The 19696-nt window shown below is 38.7% G+C and overlaps 1 protein-coding gene across 3 annotated transcripts in view; it reads right to left on the reverse strand.

Annotated features, from left to right (window-relative positions):
• The window catches only part of CUBN (cubilin), a 290799-nt gene that overhangs the window by 97464 nt on the left and 173639 nt on the right, over window positions 1-19696 (reverse strand). For all 3 annotated transcript variants that reach the window (XM_070800876.1, XM_070800875.1, XM_070800877.1), the window contains 5 exons: window positions 18784-18916; window positions 6252-6457; window positions 5166-5350; window positions 3228-3420; window positions 1945-2142 (listed from right to left, as the gene is read on the reverse strand). In XM_070800876.1, the coding sequence (XP_070656977.1) occupies window positions 1945-2142; window positions 3228-3420; window positions 5166-5350; window positions 6252-6457; window positions 18784-18916 (915 nt within the window). The remainder of the gene's footprint in view (window positions 1-1944; window positions 2143-3227; window positions 3421-5165; window positions 5351-6251; window positions 6458-18783; window positions 18917-19696) is intronic.

Raw genomic sequence — 19696 nt, forward strand, 5'->3', positions numbered from 1 at the left:
AAGTCATACTTGAATGGTCTAGTGGTTTTCCCTACTTTCTTCAATTTCAGTCTGAATTTGGCAATAAGGAGTTCATGATCTGAGCCACAGTCAGCTCCTGGTCTTGTTTTTCCTGACTGTATAGAGCTTCTCCATCTTTGGCTGCAAAGAATATAATCAATCTGATTTTGGTGTTGGCCATCTGGTGATGTCCATGTGTAGAGTCTTCTCTTGTGTTGTTGGAAGAGGGTGTTTGCTATGACCAGTGCGTTCTCTTGGCAGAACTCTATTAGCCTTTGCCCTGCTTCATTCTGTACTCCAAGGCCAAATCTGCCTGTTATTCCAGGTGTTTCTTGACTTTCTACTTTTGCATTCCAGTCCCCTATCATGAAAAGGACATCTTTTTGGGGTGTTAGTTCTAGAAGGTCTTGTAGGTCTTCATAGAATTCTTCAACTTTAGCTTCTTCAGCATTACTGGTCAGGGCATAGATTTGAATTACTGTGATAGTGAATGGTTTGCCTTGGAAATGAACAGAGATCATTCTGTGATTTTTGAGCTTGCATTCAAGTACTGCATTTTGTACTCTTTTGTTGCCTATGATGGCTACTCCATTTCTTCTAAGGGATTCTTGCCAACAGTAGTAGATATAATGGGGGCAAAATTCAAGAAGATGTCAAAGACCTCAGGAATCAAGATAAAAATATTTTAGTGCAATCTTTCAAAAATGGAAATGAAATGTAAGGTGAATAAAATATTCCAGTTTTAAATGAAGACAGGATCTGCCTCTGTACTTGCCCAATCCTGTCTTACTCTCCTCACCTGATCTTGACCTTAACTTCAGACAGATTTAGAACCCATCTGAGAGTTTCTAGTTTAGTTGATCTGGGGTGGGGCACTGAGTGTGCATCACTAACAAGTTCCCAAGTGATGTTGATGCTGCTGGTCTGGGGATCAAACAGTGAGAAACACTGACAAGAGGACACAGCCTCCGTCTTCTCTGTTCCATGCAGATCGCGAAGTTACAACTCTACATCTTTCACTATAGCATCAGTCACACCTCTCATTCCCTGTCTAGCATTACTACAAGGAAAAGACGAAAACTGTTAGCCCTTAATACTACCCATTCTGGGGGCTTCCCTGGTAGCTCAGCTGGTAAAGAATCTGCCTACAATGCTGGAAACCTAGGTTCAGTCCCTGGGTTGGGAAGATCCTCTCTAGAAGGGAAAGGCTACCCACTCCAGTATCCTGTCCTGGAGAATTCCATGGACTGTATGGTCACAAAGAGTCAGACACAACTGAGTGAATTTCACTTTTCAACCCATTCTAGCCAGAGATTCAGTAGACATGGAAAACTGAATACATTGAAATTATAAGTACTTTTCATACTTAGATCTTAAAGCCATAGATACAACACATTAAGATTGATTTCCATAGCCTTTAAATGAGAAAGCAGCACAACCTGGAAACTCAGATTATAATTTCCTTCTTAAACAAGATATAATGTTTCCTAATGCTCTCCCTGACATAGTGTGTAGTGTGTGAATTATCTTGCTATGGCAATTTAATATTTTCCTTATGTTCTGTAGTCGTTATTGCTGTTGTCCAGTTGCTAAGTTGTGCCTGACTCTTTGTGACCCTATGGACTGTAGCCCACCAGGCTCCTCCGTCCATGGGATTCTTCAGGCAAGAATACTCAAGTGGGTTGCCACTTACTTCTCCAGGGCATCTTCCTGGACCAGAGATGGAACCTGCATCTCCTGCACTGGCAGGCTGATTCTTTACCACTGAGCCACCAGGGAAGCCTGTGTTCTGCATAAATGTAGCCAATTCTAGTATCTCATGATTCCATACAAACTGGATGAAGGCAGTAAACAAGTATGATTATAACTGAATGTAACCAAATATGTGTCAGGGTTGAAACTAGGTAGTTTTTTGCTTTATTTTGCTTTTTAAATGTTTCTCACCATCTCTTATCACAAGTTTATCATAGCTGCATGTGCTATGAGATTCAATGTCCAGGGAAAGGATGTTGAGTTCCACAGTAGAATCTGGAGCCTGGATGAGCCACATACAGTTGGCGCCATTACTGTAGCTTTCAGGCCAGCCTGGGGAGTAGAGGAAGACTGGAGTATCTCCTGTTTGCAGGAACCCACCACAAGCACCTGCAGAATGAAAAGCAACAGCTTTGAAATAGCGCTGGTAGAAAAGAAGGTAGCATTTTAAGTGTAAAGCCACAATCCTATACTGAAAGAACCAAATTCAAACAATTTTCTCAAAGAAATTTATAAATATTTTTCCACTAATTCAGACAGCTGTGATTTCCATATTTTTTATGAAAAACACATTGCATTCTACTGTTTTCACCATCATTTTGCCACTTCACCCAGTTATGGAGCGTCTATTATTTGTCAAGCATGAAGACTACTGTTGTAGTCGTTCAGCTGCTTAACGGTCTTCCAAAACACAGCATACTGAGGGAGTCTAACATATCTTTAAAGTAGGAAAATAAAATAAAAGCTTACAATTTAGGCCACCTTTACCTTGAAACATGACAGTTTATCACCTGCTAAGTACCAAGAAAAGCATTTCTGAAGGCACACTTATAATAACAGAGGAAAAATAAAGGATATTTAATACAGAGGAAAATATTTCTATCAGTTGATCTTTATCTATTGTGTGTGTGTGCATGGTATTTGCAAACCAAACTTTCAGAGATCTCTAAAGTGGTTTCTAGAAACTGTAAGTGTAATGTCTTGTGGATGTTGAACTCTCAATTATCAGGACTTCCCTGGTGGTCCAGCAGCTAAGACTCTACTACAAGTGCAGGGGGCCTGGGTTCAACACCTGGTCAGGGAACTAGATTCACATACCCAACTTAAAAAAAAAAAAAGATCCCACGTGCCACCACTAAAGATCCCACGAGCCACAACCAACAAAGATGGACAATCCTATGTGCTGCAAGTAAGACCTGGAGCAGCCAAATAAATTAATTAATTAAAAAAAATGTTTTCCTAAGCCCTTAATTATTATGAAAATATCATGGGAAACCAGCACTTTTTGGAATAAACATGTAATCTTTATGTATTTATGAGATTAGAAGAACATCTGAACATACGGAGGAAGGGTTTTGAGACTGCAATTATTATTCTTATTCATTTGTGTATTTGGCCTTTATTAGCAGGACTCTTGGAGATATTAGTCTACACACATCAGCCCCTATAAAGAATGCCATTTATTACTAACAGACCTGTCGCAATGGTAGGTACAGGTCCAACAGAGGCATTCATTGCAAACCACTCCAGGAGGAATCCTCTCCCTGAGATGGAAGAATCAGAAGAAAACTGAAATGTCAGAGAACTTCCAGTGGAGCTGAAAGAGTCGGTTTGGGTACCACAGTAGGTTCCAACCAGGCGGGAGTGAATGCCAGCCCCATCGTAAATCTGCATGGAAAAGACAGAGAACAAAGCACTGAACTTAGGGAATCGCCTCCATTTTCTTCATAAATAGAAAGTCAAAAGGATAATTTGTTATTATAATTTTTATTATAATTTTTAATATATTTTTATTATAATTTATTATAATTTTATCATAAATAAGCAAACATTACATATAAGTTTAGAAAAGAAAGTATAATGAAATACAAAATATGACTGCAAACAATTAAATGTGTTTTAAAATCACTTCTCATTCCTGCGGAATTATATTAATAAACATGCTCCATGTGATGTAGCTCACTATACGATTTACAGTAAAATGTGTGGGTAGAAAAGTAGCAACCAAGATAGTTGCTCAACAGTGCTTACTGAATGTGCTCTGGGGCCTCAAAGGGAGGAATTGGGAAGAAAGGGGAAAAGTAACAAGAAAAAGGAAAAGTTTCATGAGAGAAAGTGGACAGGTGTCCTGAAGGAGCTCACCTGTCCACAGGTAAGTAAAGAAACAGAGTTTCTTTCCAAAGAAGTAAAGAAGCAGAATTGGCAACAACAGAAGAATCATAGCTTGCAGGGGTTCAGCATACTCAAAGCTCAAGAAATCTCTTTCATTTGGTTCAAAATGTTAGATTACCTAATTAGAGATATATTTTGTGACAATTTCCAAATACATAGTCTTGAGCACGTTTAGTTTTCTGCACCCATGAATGGATGCTATCCAATTACACTTTTCATCCTTCCCTCCATCTTGTAAATAATTTGAATAAATTTGTTATGAGTGTTATTACAAATTTCTCAATTGAAGCTGTTATGTAAGTTCAGATTTCAAATTATCTGATAATTCTGTCCAACAAACTGAGCATCTATCAAGTACTGGATCCTATGTGAAGCATTGTGGACCTAAAATGAATAAGATGGCATCTTGGCCTTCAAGAATCTGATAGTAAAAAAGTCAAATCCATAGAAGCAGGAAATAGAGGGTGGTTGCCAGGAGATGGGTGAATGGGAAATAGGGAGCTGGTCAAAGGGTACAAAGTTTCAGTAGTGCAAGATTAATAATTCTAAAGATGTAAAGCAGAGCAATGTGACTATAGCTAATAACAGTTCATTGTAACACTTTACATTTGCTAACAGGGCAGATCTTATGTGTTCTCATCACATCAAAAATAAAGAACATGGTAACTGACGTGATGTATGTGTCAACCAGCTTGATTGTGATTACTATTTTATAGTGTGTACATATATGAAACGACCCAATTGTACATCTTAAATATACACAGTATTTATTTGTCAAATATATCTCAATAAAGCTGGATGAAAAGTAATCTGATAGTGCTTCGGGAATTGGTGCAGTAGCCAATGTCTGAATGGCAATGATCACCACAACTTTTATACTTAAATATAAGTACTTATACTTATTTTTAAATGATTGTTCAAATTTTTAGCATTCTAACATAAGAATGAACAGGGTAATGGGATATAAAATAGGATAAATACTTAATTAAGATAAATATACATGCTTAGACAAGCCCAACAGAAAAATTACAATAATGCTGAAAAAAGTTAGCTACAGAATCAAAACTAACAAATATAATACCAGAATTACCATGTTTGGGTAACCTAACAGGGTTATTCATGGTGTAGGGTAGACCATCTGCTATGATTTGCAAATGCTTGAATAGACAATAACTTGGATCTATCATTGCCAATAGCAATTCACCAAAATGTATAAACATCAATTGCTCTTAAAAACTCACCTTCAATTTGTCATAATAGCAGTTAAGTGTGCCCTCCATGTCCATCTCCAAGATTCTGGCATGAATAACCTGAGATTCTTCCACATTCACTATCCATTGGTAATTGGAGTTGTGGGGGTAATTTCCAGGCCACAAGGGAGAGGCAATTTTCCCATGAGTTCCCACAATGTTATCATTGCCAAATACTAGGAAGGAAAACAGGGTAGTAAATCAGACCTACTTGGAGCAGCTTTTTAATCAAATGAAAGAAACAAAAGGCAAGGGGTGTTGAAAAGGATGGACTTTTAATTGACTGCAATTTCTTTTCTCAAAACTGAAAGAAATACTGCTTCCCTTGTGGTTTCTCTGCTATCTATTAATTCCTTGGAGAAGAGTTGATATTGTGAATGGAATTCCATCTCCCTGGAAGGCTCCTCAGTGTGAAAACAAGCAATAGCTTCCCATGTAAAATGGGTTCCCAGATCCCAGGGGACCTGGAGACAAGGCAAGGGGCATTACCAGCCCTGTTCTATAATTTTGGTTTACTTTATTTTGCTTACAAAAGAATGAAACATATGTTTTAAAATTATAAAAGAGAAACTGACATTTTAAATCACATGTAGAATACCATATAGCACATTATGAAAAAACTGAGTTAGAAAATAAAAATATTTCATACTTTATCTTATTAGAAAAATATCCTGTTGTTATAACATCTGAGCACTTAGGAGTATCCTAAAGTAATACTAAATGTTTTTAATTAGCAGACTATAGAGTTTATGGCATCAAATGAAACACATTTGACATAAGAATACCAAACTGAAACAAAAATATAATTTAAAAAAACTCTTTTAACACACTCTCATAAAAAAGTTTAACTTAAAATTAGGCAGACACTAGAGCTTAAAAAGAATCTTAGAGCTACTGAGAATGTTCTCCCTGGCTGTTTATGAGCCATTCATATATAATTTAGTTTTTCTAATACATTATAAAGTAATTCCACAGAGACAATAAATAAATTGTTCTTAATGCATTACTTAAACCACTGCTATCCTTCCGAGTATGTAGGACACCTTCTGGAAGCCATCACTAAAACAACCAACTCACTGCTGGCAAATGCAGCTTGGAAGCCCATGCCAGTGCCTGAGCCATCGGAGACAAATCTGATCCACAGGATGTGCCCGACAGCGGATGAATAATTGAGGGGGAGGGCGTTTCCACAGTATCGTCCCACCAGGCGCCCCGTGGCGTTCCCTTCCCGGACCTCCACAAAATCTCTGCTGCAGTCCTGAGACTCCTCCAACTGGAAGGCTCTGATTGGACAAAAAAAAAATTAGGGGTTAAATTGATCAACTAAATTTGGGGATTCTCCTCAGTTACTTGCTGAGTTGACCTGTTCACTTGTCAAATTTTTTTCTTTAACTTCAATCAAGTGTCTTTTAGCTAACTCAAAACATTTTGCTCACTTAACAATGCAGATGAAAAATCTTACATAGAATATTAGCTAAGTGAATCCATCAATCTGTAAGATATGTATATTTTAATCAGGTTAAACTCACAATGGTTTAAGATGAAAAGATCTTAGAACAATTTGTCATACACACACACACACACACACAGATTAAAAGAGAAAGTTAGATCAAAAAATACACAAAGGAAGAATCAATGTTTTCTGCACAAATGCAGAAAAGTGTTTGATAAAACTGAAGATCCATTCATCATAAAAACTCTAGAAAATTAAAAATAGAAGGAAATTTTCTCACTGGATGAGAGCTACCCACCAAATATCTACAGCAAATATACTTAGAGGTAGAAGTTTTTAAACATTTCTTTTAAATAAGAAATAACACAGGAAAGCCTGCTCTCATCACTTTGTTGCATGATATATTGAAGGGTTCTTCAGGGCAGTAAGTTGGGGAAAGGGAAAATGGCTGTAAGAACTGGAAGGCAAGTGCTGCCAATCAACATTTAAGAGCACTCATTTATTCATAAGTATCCACCAAGTGCCTTTTCTAGGCACTGAAGATAGAGAAGCACACAAGATGCAGAATTTTTGACATTCTAGAAAATAGAATGGCTGCTGGATAAGATAATAGGCAAAAATTAATACGGTTTCCTTAAACCAGCAAACAAAAATTTAGGAACTGTACCTAAGTCAACATTCACACAACAAATACTTGTCTCTCTATTATATTGGGACACTGGGACAAGATAATGAAGAAAATAATGTTCCTTCCTTTGGGAAACTTATATTCTAAAAGTAGATAATAAACAAAGAAATAGAAATACTATGAGGCAGTGATAAATTCTAGGAGGAAAAAGTGTAGTCATTAAGGAAGGTGATTTTAGTAAGGTGGTCAGGGTACATCCATAATTTTTAAACAGATGCCATTTTTAATAGCAATAAAAAATAAGATGCCTAGGAATAAATGTAACAAAATATCTATAAGACTTTCATAGAAAAAATATAAACTTTTAGTGAAGGATCTAAAAGGAGACTGAATAAATGGAGAGATATTCCAAATTTAATATGAAAAGTCTCTATATAAAGATTCTTCCAAAATCAATCTATAAATTTAGCACAATTTCAGCAAAATCAGTAAGCATTACTGCACTTATGTAAAGAATAAAACAGAAAGCAATATTATGTTGTGTGTATGGAGACAGGTGTATGGCATCACTGACTCAATGGACATGAGTTTGAGTAAACTCTGGAAGTTGGCGATGGACAGGGAGGCCTGGTGTCCTGCAGTCCATGGGGTCACAAAGAGTTGGACACAACTGAGTGACTGAACTGAACTGAACTGATATATATATACATAAAATATACATATAATAACAGTATATAAACTTGCATAGAGGTGATAAACATAAAATTGAAAACACCGTTTATCTCTGTGATGAGAAGGTATGGGAATATGGATGGGGAACTTTTGCTGCCCCGTAATATTTTATTCATGTAAAATTATTTTTTAAATAAAAAGGTAATTTAATGATTTTTTAAAAAGTAAATGAAGTGAGCGCACGCTCTTCTTTTTTCAGAAGTAATTAATTTTTGCTGAGAAGGACAAGATAAAGAGAAGAAGAAAGAATGGCTTAGCAAGATTAAAGAAACTGTTGGACTTCCCTGGTGGTCCAGTGGCTAAGACTCTGCACTCCTGATGTGGGACACTCAGGTTTGACCCCGGTCAGGGAATTAGATCCCACACGCCTCAACTAAGGGTTCGCATGCCAAAACTAAAACGATGCATGCCACACTGAGACCCAGTGCAGTCAAATAAAAATAAATTAATTTTTTAAAAAAGAAAGAAAAGAAACTGTTGGGAAGGGGGAAAGTGTCTCCAGAAGAGAAAACTTACTTCCCTGCTATGTATCTTTCAGGTACTGCTCAACATGAGCAGGATTTCCCATGACGCTGGTAAGCCAGCGCCCTTAGGGGGCTCTCTCTCAACTAACAGCTTAGGATGCTTCAGGAACAGCTGACTGGCCTGGAGTTACTGGGACCTCATGCCCCACTAGGGGATCAAATGTATCAGGCACACCTCTGAGGCTTCATTGTCAACCAGAGTACAGGAGCAAACTGGTCAGCTCTGCTCCACTAACAGCTTGCCAAGCCAGATACCAGCATTGGTAGGTCGCCAGCAGGACAGTGAGTCTGTACCTCTCAATAATCCCACAAGGTGGGTTATTACCGTGTAGATCACCTGAGTCTATATTTCAGGCTGTTTTCAAAGACTTCCCTGCTGGCTCAGTGGTAAAGAATTTGCGAGTCAATGCAGGAGACTCACGTTGGGAGGATCTACTCCACTATTCTTGTTTGGGAGAAGTAATGGACAGAGAAAGCTGGTGGGCTACAGTCCACGGGGTTGCAAAAGAATCAGACACAACTTAGCAACTAAACAAGTGACGTAACTGAGTAGCAGAAAAAAACAGGAAAGATCCACATCAGGCTAAATGAACCACACATTTGTCTTACCTCCACTGTCTTCCTTGACAGTTTAATGCTTCATGAGACAGTTTATATCTACAATCTATCTCAATCACCAACTGAGAGTTGAGTTGGTGATTGGACAGGGAAGCCTGGCCTGCTGCACTCCATGAGGTCGCAAAGAGTCAAACTCGACACGACTGAGAGATTGAACTGAACAATCAGTTTTGGAAACTAATTGTTCTGAATCTATCCTTAGGATGGTTGTCAAGTTTGGCTCTTAAATTCAGGCTCAGTTTTATTACCCATAATATTATCAACAATGTAAAATATGCTAAAATTGCATTCTGATTCTCATAAAAAACAAAAGATGATTATTTTTCTCTACAGGTGATTTACCAAAAACAGAAAATGTTTAGCCACTCAGTTATGTTTTTGAAAACCTCGTGGACTGTAACCCATTAGGCTCCTCTGTTCATGTAATTCTCCAGGCAAGAATACTGGCGTGGGTAGCCATTCTCTTCTCCAAGAGAATCTTCCCAACCCAGGGATTGAACCCGGGTCTCCTGCATTGACGGAAGATTCTTTATGGTCTGAGCCACCAGAGAAACCCAATTAACACAAAATTGCTCCTAAATCTTTTCTAGTCAAAATGTTGCATGTGGCTCAGCAGCATTAGCATCACCTCAGAGCTTGTTTGAAATGAAGCATCAGGTCCCACCAACCAACTGAATCAGAATATGAATTTTAATAAGATCCCAGATGATCAACATGCACATTAAAGTTTGACTCAAGGGTCCAGAAGATCACTAAGTGCTCGGTTTCTCTGTTTTTGTACCAGACTGGTGTAATCCAATGCTAAATGTCACAAAAGGCTTTTCATTAGAAACAATGGTAGGATATCTGATAGAATCAAATTTAACTTTTAAAAATGTTTTATTGTTCTTGGAAGTTTCTGTTTTAGGCCAGTTCAATTTATAAGCAAACCTATCTTCTTTCCAAAACTTTGGCTCAGATCTGCTAGTAAAAATATGATGTGGAACAAAAATAGTACGATCTCTGTTTCTCATTATCTCATTTCGATTTTTGAACCAAGATCAATCACATTGTAAAAGGACTCTGCCAGCATAAAATACACTTTCTGCTAATTCCTTTAAATATCTGTTTTATAAAAGAAATTCTTTGGGGGTTTTATTTTCCCCCTCCTTTTGTGTTACAGATTCAACCATAATTCCTCCAGTTCTTTTCCCTACTCAATTTCACCACAGTATCCACAATTCAAACCCCATGTTTTAGAACTTGACATATTCCATATGCTTCTCTCCCACCCCAGGGGAATGCCTCCAAGTGCCCATCTGGATATAGTTTAGACCAGGGCAGAAATAACTCGGAGGCCTTGCCATAAAGCCCTTCTCATTATCATCTGCATAAAGAGGAACATCTTGTATTCCACAAATTATACTTTAAAAATAAAACTGAAGCAAGGAAGACAAAATAATCAAAATTCACTTCTCATGGATGAGAAGAGAAAAAGATGAAGCATTAGATTTGTTTATACAATAATCAGGATTTAGTGTCTATTAAAGAATACAATGGATGAAATTGCTTTTTGTGTTTATATTCTGTCCTCTAGGAGAGCTCAGTGTTGTCCATTTAATTTTAATTTTGAACTGCCAAACAAGAGACTTTAGAAATGGCAGGGTGAGAGAATTAACATTCATTGAACATCAGGCATGCATCAGCCCTGTGCTGTACATTTAAAATTTAACATATCTAATCATAACTATGGCCCTGTATGGATAAGATTATCCCCAAAGATGAAATGAATCTCTCTAGGTTTTAAACAAATAGCTTCTTGACATTAATTTCTTAGTAACTTAACAAAAAATGGGATCTTGTCTGTCTTGAACATTCCCAGTACCTAGCTCAGTACCTGATAACTGCTGAACATCAGACTGTTTAAGAATGTGAATGTGGTAAGGACAAAGAGGAAAACAACAACAACAACAAAAAAAAAGCCCTTTAATTTAGCAATTATGAAGCCTAGTAATCTATGTGAAGGACTTTGGACTTACCATAAGAACGATGTTCACATTTTATTCATCATTGGCTATAAAGCATCTATTAAGAGAGTAAATTGTGCTTTATATATGAAGCATCTAACATATGTGTAACAAAAGCTTACCTGTATAAAGTAGGGGCTTAATAAATGTTGAATAAAAAATACATATGTATGTATATATGGCTGTATGTGTATATATATGTAATACATATGTATATATATATGTACTTATGTTTCTTCCCATACAAAACTTTGTGCTTTTTGTAAAGATAAAAGCAAACAAAACCTCTTTCCAATGTGACAACTTAAACTTGCATTGCCTTTCAGGTGCTCAGAGGGTGTCTTTGTTTTGACACAATGCCAGTTGGATCCTAAAGAGGCATTGACTGGTAGGCTAAAAGAAAGTAACTTGAGATATTTGAACATGGTCCAGAAATAGGACTTATCTTTCATTAAAAAAAAAATCCATTCTTGATGCACAGAATGGGATGCCTAGAAGAGGAGCAAGGTTTTTGGAATAAACAGAGCAGTGTCCTCAAAACCATCCTCTTCTCTCCACAGTAAGTCAGGTATTATATTCTTTTCAAAACAGAATTAGTAACATCAACCAAAGCCCAATAATCTGTGATACAGTAAAACAAAAACCTTTTAGTTTTAAAAACCAATGTCTTATTATCCAATATTTATTAAGTATCCGTTACCAGTGTGGCACTACCAGTGTCACAAGTATTTCTCTACTGATGGATTAAAAAGCCTCATTTCACATACCATGTCCTTTGCACTATCTACTTCTAGAAAATACATTATTGCTATTTAATTTAACCTAAGACTGCCCAGAATGTGGCAGGATCCTACTGTTGACTGTATGTCCATAGTCCATATTTAAAAGGGCTTACAGTTCAATGAGGAACATAAGAGTGATTTTTCATTAATTTCTGTCAAAATTAATAAAAAGAAACTTTAATTATAAAGAATGGAGAAACCAGAAGGAACTCTCACACCCCATGATGGTAGCTGAGCCCAACAGGAAGAAGAAAGAAGACTCCTCTCTCTCCTAGCATGGACTCAGCCAATAAAAGCCATGGATTCTGTTTACTGCCCTCCTGGCTTCCTTTTCTCTCTAAAAAAAGTATCATCCTCCTGCTGTTCAGGGACTTGCAGTAGATCACTACCGTTGTGCATCCTGAATTGCAGTTCTCTGCTGATCCTGGATAAGCCCGTCTTTGCTGGAGGAATATGTAACATTCTGTTTATTTCAGACCCACATTTTGGTGGTTCGGTAAGCAAACAGGTGTGGCACCCACAATTCAGCCCATTGTCATTCACTGTTTTTCCCACCAAATCTGGAGTCTGAAGATCCTTCTCCTGGATCTGAGCTCACATTCTCTTTGCTTTTGAAGCTCTCTAGGTTTTATTCAGAATCTATTTTAAAGCTTCATCTTTCTGGTCAATGCTTTGCTCTGTACACAAGTATTCACTTGGCACTTCTGTCTGATTTGAGATCAGACTGTTTCAATTGAAACAGACTAGCCTTTGAACCATTCCTTTCGGAACAGGGGACGGTTCACTGAAACTGTGCCTGTTTTTGTCCAGCCTTCAGCCTATTCCTTTGCAAAGGGCTAGTCTCTGGAAAGTGGCTAAAAAAGCCTTTGGCCAAGCTCCTCTAGGACCAAGCTATTTCCTTAGAATTGGCTGGTATTTTAGGCTTGTGAGCTATTTGAACTGAGCTGCTTATGCTGCAAAATGTTTGAAAATTGTTCTTTTACTCTACAGAAAAACCTCTGAGACATCAGAGCCCAGGTAACTAAGAATTGTGAGAGTACCTTCCAAACAGAGACTCAGGCAAATTTGATGTTTAAGAACTGAAGTCTTTCCTTATGCACATTTCTGACTAAATGGGCCAACCTGACCAAAGACAATTTAGGATCTCAATGATCATTATGATGAACTTTTGAAATTCCCAAAGTTGAATTCTTTTAGAAACAAAGAGGACTACAATAGCTCAAAATTTCCAGAAATGAGTGGAATGCTTACTCTGATTGGTATTTGGAAGCTTCCCAACATTATCAGGAGTCTAGAATGGCTTCTTTACAAAATAAGATTTTAAGGAAAACATGAGTAATGAGAGATAAAACGGCTCCCAGTGCCTCAGGCTCCTCTTCTTCAGCTTCTCTGTCTCAGGCTCTGCCCCTAACACCATCTGGTCTCTCTCTTTTGGCTCTTCATGGGTTAGATCCCATTTCCAAGGCCATCTTCCTCCTTCCTAGCTATACCGTCTCCTCCTTCTCTGTACTGCCAATTACCCTCATACCAATTCTCTTACCAAGCTTCCCTGTTGAAACTATTCTCATTCGCTTTTCCTCTGAACATGTAGGAATGTCTGTTTAAAATTAAGCCTTCTAAGAATCCAGAGGCTGAACTGTTAGTTTTTTGTATTCCCTGAACCAAAGCTGAATTGAGAGCTATAGTCAAAAGTTTTCCCAAAGTAACAGGATACTCACAGACTGCTGGAAAATTTTAATATAATTATTTAAACTTATCAACCTTACATCAGCTAGTCCTTATGCTGGGCAGTGAAGGCTAGGATCAGCACTGGATGAAAACTACTAACTGCGGGAAATCCTGCAAGGTTTCTAGAATTACAGCTGGGAGGCCAGCCTGCTATCATTATATGACCAGGCTCAGGCAATCCCCAGGAGGCTTCATCACATTGTTCCTGGGGTTTCTCCAAATCCTGCTGATTGGAACAAAATCCAGGCTCACACACAAAAATCTGATGAAACTGTTCATGATTATTACAATCAACTTCGTATCATTTTTAAGGAAAATTCTGATGTTCTTGTAGATGTTGATTTCACCCACGTAGCTTTTAACACTATGTTTATTAATGGGCTGAACTGGGACTTTTCCCTTCTAGTAACAAGGATCAGGATGGAATGGGAAACTGTCTATCCCAGATTTAGCTAATGTGGCAAACCAGCTCTCTCCAACTCCAAATGAGTCACCTCAGAGAAAGACTGCCAAAATTCTTAATCTTCAACCCCAGCAAAAGAAGGCTCCTAAGTGAAACCATATCCTATTAGTATCCGCTATTACTGCAGAGCCAGGACACTGGAAAAGTGATTGTTCCAAATCTAAGTGCTTCAGACATCTTCAGCCTGAAGCACTTCTAACTGGCCTCTGAGGAACTACAGGAATTCTTCCTAATCTTCCCTCTTAACTCATGTGGAGAAACATTTCTTTAGGAATGGATTTCTTCCAATCCTAACTGACCCCAGAGCCACACTCTCGGTGCTCAATTCCATTACTATTAAAAAAAAGCCCCTGCCTCAGAGAACAGAAACAGTTCACTAGTGGGGATCTAACGAGTCTCAGGAGGTTCCTGTCTCTGAACCAATTCCCTTTTGTTTAAGTCCTTTGAGAGATACATGTGCTTTTCCCTTAGTTCTTCTAGCACTACCCATTTGTCAGGTAAAGACATCTTAGAGAAGTGCCATGCTGGAATATTTTTGTCCAAGAAGGGGGAAATAATTCAAGATTCTGACAGGAGTCATCAAAGTAACCAACAAGGGAAATTAGATGACCCTTTGACATCTTCTATCTTCCATCTCTGATGGTTCTAGAGCTGATTCTGGAAATACTTACTATCTGTCTCTATTGAATCAGCTACCACCTTCCTTATGGGCAAAATCTCTAACTGATGTTGGCACAATTCACAACACACCTCCTATGAAGATTCAGGTAGACCCCTCAAAACCTCTTCCCTGAATTAATAAAAAGTCTTTAAATATAAAGATTCTTCAAGACACAAAAGCCCTCCTAGGAAACTACAAAGCTCAAGGTCTCATTATCCCTTGTACTATCCTTTGAAGCATTCCCAGTTCGCCAGTGACAAAAGCTAAAGGTCAGATTTATCTAGGACCTCCAGACAATCAACAACACTGTTATCCTGTTCCACCGTGTGGTCCCCAGCTCTCACAGGATACTGACATCAGTCCACCTGGAAGCAAATTCTTTACTGCAATTGATCCATGTAGTGCATTCTCTAGCATTCTGGTTGATGAAGCTAGTCAATACCTTTTTGCCTTTACTTGGTAAGAAGAACAATTCACCTGGACAGTAACACCTCAGGGTGTTACTCAGAGCCCTTGTTTCTCAGGAATCGTGAAGGCTGGTCTGGGTCATACAAAGTTCTCTAGAGGTTCAACTACTTAGCTGCAACACGTGGATGATTTGCTTCTTCATGCTGCATCTCAAGCCTCACAGGAAAACTGCATCCACTTGCTAAAGCTTTCAGCCTTAAAGGGACCTAAGATCACCAAAGGAAAACTGCAGTCTGCCCAAATCCAGCTTTGATATTTAGGGTATCTGCTATTAGGACAAGGGTTGTACCTGGGTCCAGACAGACTTTGTGGTGTCCTACATTCCCCAAACCCAAAACCAAGCATAACTATGAAGTTTTCTCTAGCTAGTTGATTATTGCTGAAACTGGATTCCAAATTTCTCTCTTATGGCTAAATCTCTGTATGTTTTACTCAACAATAACACCCTCAACCCAATTTTAAGAGGAAACGAGATAACATAACCTTCAAGGCCTTAAAGGCAATTTGAGGAACTCATCTGTCCTTGGGCATCCCAATGACTGGATTTTCTTTTCCCTTTTTATATGAAAAGCAAGAGAATGGAACACTGACACACAGGAAAATCCCATGCACGGAGGAGCCTGGTAGGCTGCAGTCCATGGGGTCATGAAGAGTCGGACACGACTGAGCGACTTCACTTTCACTTTTCACTTTCATGCATTGGAGGAGGAAATGGCAACCCACTCCAGTGTTCTTGCCTGGAGAATCCCAGGGATGGCAGGGCCTGGTAGGCTGCCGTCTATGGGGTCGCACAAAGTCGGACATGACTGAAGCGACTTAGCAGCAGCAGCAGCAGCAACATGGGCTTATACTTTAACCAAGGATAAAACTGCTAGTATTTATATTGATAGTAGCTCATATTGATAGTAGTTTTTGGAGTAGCTATTAATTTTGGAATACCATGGGAGCAATGTATCTTCCTTACTAAGCAATATGCCCTCCTTACTTCCAAGGGCAAAAAAGTTTTAAATGCCTCCCCTCAAGTTTAGGAATTACTGGATGTGATACTTTCCCTTGCCACTTTAGCTATTATTAAGGTTCTGGGACATTGTGAACCTGACTCTTTGTAAGCTAAGGAAAATTACCTTGACAATAGTTTTATAAGGAATGCTGCCCTTAAAGGAACCAATAGCAACCAAACTTCCGTCATGGTCCAAAGGGAAATTTAGAAAAACTGGCTAGAAAAGCCCAGAAATTGCTCTCAGAAAAGGGAAAACAAGATTGGAAATTCAATTATTGTTGGTTTGATAAAAAGAGAAAGCTCTGGTTCACATCAAATAAGAACTTATTGCTACCAGACACTCTAAAACTCCCACTCCCCACCTATATGCATGCATTAAACCATTGTTCTACTGACAAGATGATTGCCTTCATGAATCAATATTACAGAGGAAACATTAACAAGGTCGAGAAAAGTGCCTACCTCACTTGTCCCACGTGTCCAAAGTAGAACTGAGGGAAGCCTGTCTGTGCTGCTCCCAGACATTTTAAATTGCCTAATGGACCATTCAAGCTCTGGCAAATGGATTTTATACAATTTCTTCCTCTAATGGATATAAATATGTTTTAGTCATGGTCTATATGTTTCCACAGTGGACTGAGGCCTTCCTTTGCAGACAGGCTGCTCTCTCTTCTGTGGCAAAAGTCCTTTTGGAAAAGAGGATCCCTACCTGGGGAACTCCACTCAGACTTTTCACAGTGATTGAGGCAATCCATTCTACTGGCCAGGTACTCTGACAAGTCTGCTGTTTGACTAGTTTTACAGCACTTCCACTGTGCTTACCACCTTCAATCCTCCGATTTGATTGAACAACCAACAGCATCATTAAGACTTGGCCAAATTTACAGAAGCCCTCCAAACATCTTGGTCAAAAACATTGCTATCAGTCCTTCTAAATCTTGGATCCTCCCCTTTTGAAACTTATACTCTTATCTTTTGAGATAGCCCCAGAATTTCCAATGCACTTGGCTCTCACTTATTTTGACCCACAACTGATAAAAAGTGAGATATTCCAATACTGCAAGGGATTAATTGCTGGTAGTAAAAGTAACCATGTTTTAATAGCATAATCTTTTCATAGTATACCTTTGAGAAATGAAGACGTTAAGCATTACATCTTGAAACCTGTCAATTGGAAAAGACTCCTCCAGAAGAACTCACTTCATCCTCACTGGAAAGGCCCCTATTGGGTACCTCTAATCAACCCTGTGAAACCAAGCTCTCAGGAGTAGACTCTTGGATTCATATGGTTCACCTAAAGAAATCACTGAACCCTGATTGGACCTGCATATCAGCTGGTGACCTGAAGCAAAGATGTTCTGGAATTGAAGCAGGTGACATCTGATTAGACAGTTTCCCAAGATATCCAGACTAGGCCTTGTTAGACGTTTGTTGCCAAACCTCTGATGATGACCTATGGCTTCAGACAATCTCCAGTGTCTATGATCTTGATATCAAATGCACTTCAGATTAAAAGTACCTGAGCATTCTCCCTCCCACTCCTCCTAGTTATACAAATGTGACCTTGATAGATTTCCAGTGTGTGCACTTTCCCTCTGACAGGAGATACTATACCAGGAAAGGTCCTTCTTGACATGGACACACAGAAAACTGCTGAAACTAGAAACCCTGATTCTAGATCAGCAATGCTTTCAGAAAAATATTATGATCAAAAGGGGGAAATGTAAAAAGTTAATAAATAGAATCTCAATTAAATAGAGTCACATACCAAAAGGGGGCAGTCTCATGCCCTGCAAAAACAGAAGTGTCCAGCAGGAAGAAGAAAGACCTCTCTTTCTTCCTGAAGGGCTCAACCAATGAGAAGAATGTTTACTGTAGCCCTCTCAACTTCCTTTGCTTCTCTATAGAAGTGTTCTCCTTCTCTTTCTATACAGGGACTTGCACGTGGCTCACTATGGTTGCAGGCCTCAAACTGCAGTTCTCTGATGATTGCAAATAAACCCATCTTTGTTGGAAAACAATGTCCGACAAAAATAGGTATTTTTGCCAGGCCAATAGTTCCAAATACTTTCAAAATCCTTTTCTTGCTAAGAGTAAGAAGAAAAAGTGGATTGGGGATAGAGATAAGGTATATGAGTAAAGAAGGCTTAATTGAGACGGGGATTTCTGCTGGAAGAAAGAATGATAGTGATTCTCTGGAAGAGTCTAAATGTTTCTAAGTTTTTTTTAAAAAAGACAAAATTAATGTTATCTGAAGATGAGAATTCCAAAAATTAAAACATGCTAAGAGCTCAGGCATGCACTCTTGTTAATGTTAGGCAGGACTCTAAAACCATTCATAAGAGAAGTTTAATGCTATTTATAACCTAAACTATGACTAAAACAGAGGAAATATGCAAACAGACTTCCTTGAAGTTCCCACCATATTCTCTTAACAGTTGTTTGGACATATATGCTATTAGTTGTCCATCCTATTAGTAACAGTGCTTCCTTCCTGCAGATTCATTCTCACCGAAACAATACACTATGAAAAAAAAAGGATTTACATAAAAGACAGCTGGAGCTGGTTGCCAGGGGAACTGACGACGTTCCAGACACATTCCACATTAGCAGGATAAACTTCTGGGTAGCCAGGGCTGTTGAAGATGCCCTCAGCCATGTGGAATATTCCACCACAAGCTAGAAGAAAAGAGAAACAAAGTGAGTGGCAGAGTAAATGTCAAATACAAGACACCATAAGATAGAGAAAGAACACTAGAAGAGCTGTTAGGAGCATCAGAGGATGTACTCTTTTCATTTCATAATAAAAAAAAAATCCACGGCATATATAATAATAAGGAAAAGATTCTGTAACTTGAAAACTAAAAGCCACTGGGTATGGTGGATTAGAAGGAATCCCTGTAGTTTCTTTTCTAAAAGCCTTTTCTTCCTGTGAACTATAGCTCTATGTAATAAAAGACTCATTTTAATCCTCAGTATTTCTGACCAGGATGATTTTCACCCCTGGCCTAGAAAAGAAAGCAATATTTCAACATTTCCTTCTCAGGAGAGCACTGAAACCTGCACAGATCTCCCAGCATTCTAAGGCTTTTAACAGCTAATAATGAGGAAGCTGACAAGCAGAACTATCCTAGCTTACAGCCTCTTACTGGGTGCTCCTCTTTCCCCTTCTCCCCACATGCCATGGTCCATCCTGCATCCCTGAAGACACCCAGCCCTGCCTGAGCACAGCTGTCAGGCCAGGGAGACTGAAGAATGGCAGCTGTCCACCGGTTAGAGACACCACTGGACCCTGTCCATCAGGGGCTCCCTCAACAAACATATCAAGAAGGAGAACAAGGATATGCTGACAAGCAAGTCACCCAAGATCATTCCAACCAATTCTCCCCACTTCCAGTGCTCACCCTGAGCAGCATTAGTCACAATAGTCAAGGTATGGGAACAAATGTCTGTTAATGG

The sequence above is a fragment of the Bos indicus genome, chromosome 13, assembly GCF_029378745.1.
Source record: "Bos indicus isolate NIAB-ARS_2022 breed Sahiwal x Tharparkar chromosome 13, NIAB-ARS_B.indTharparkar_mat_pri_1.0, whole genome shotgun sequence".
Taxonomy (NCBI): domain Eukaryota; kingdom Metazoa; phylum Chordata; class Mammalia; order Artiodactyla; family Bovidae; genus Bos; species Bos indicus.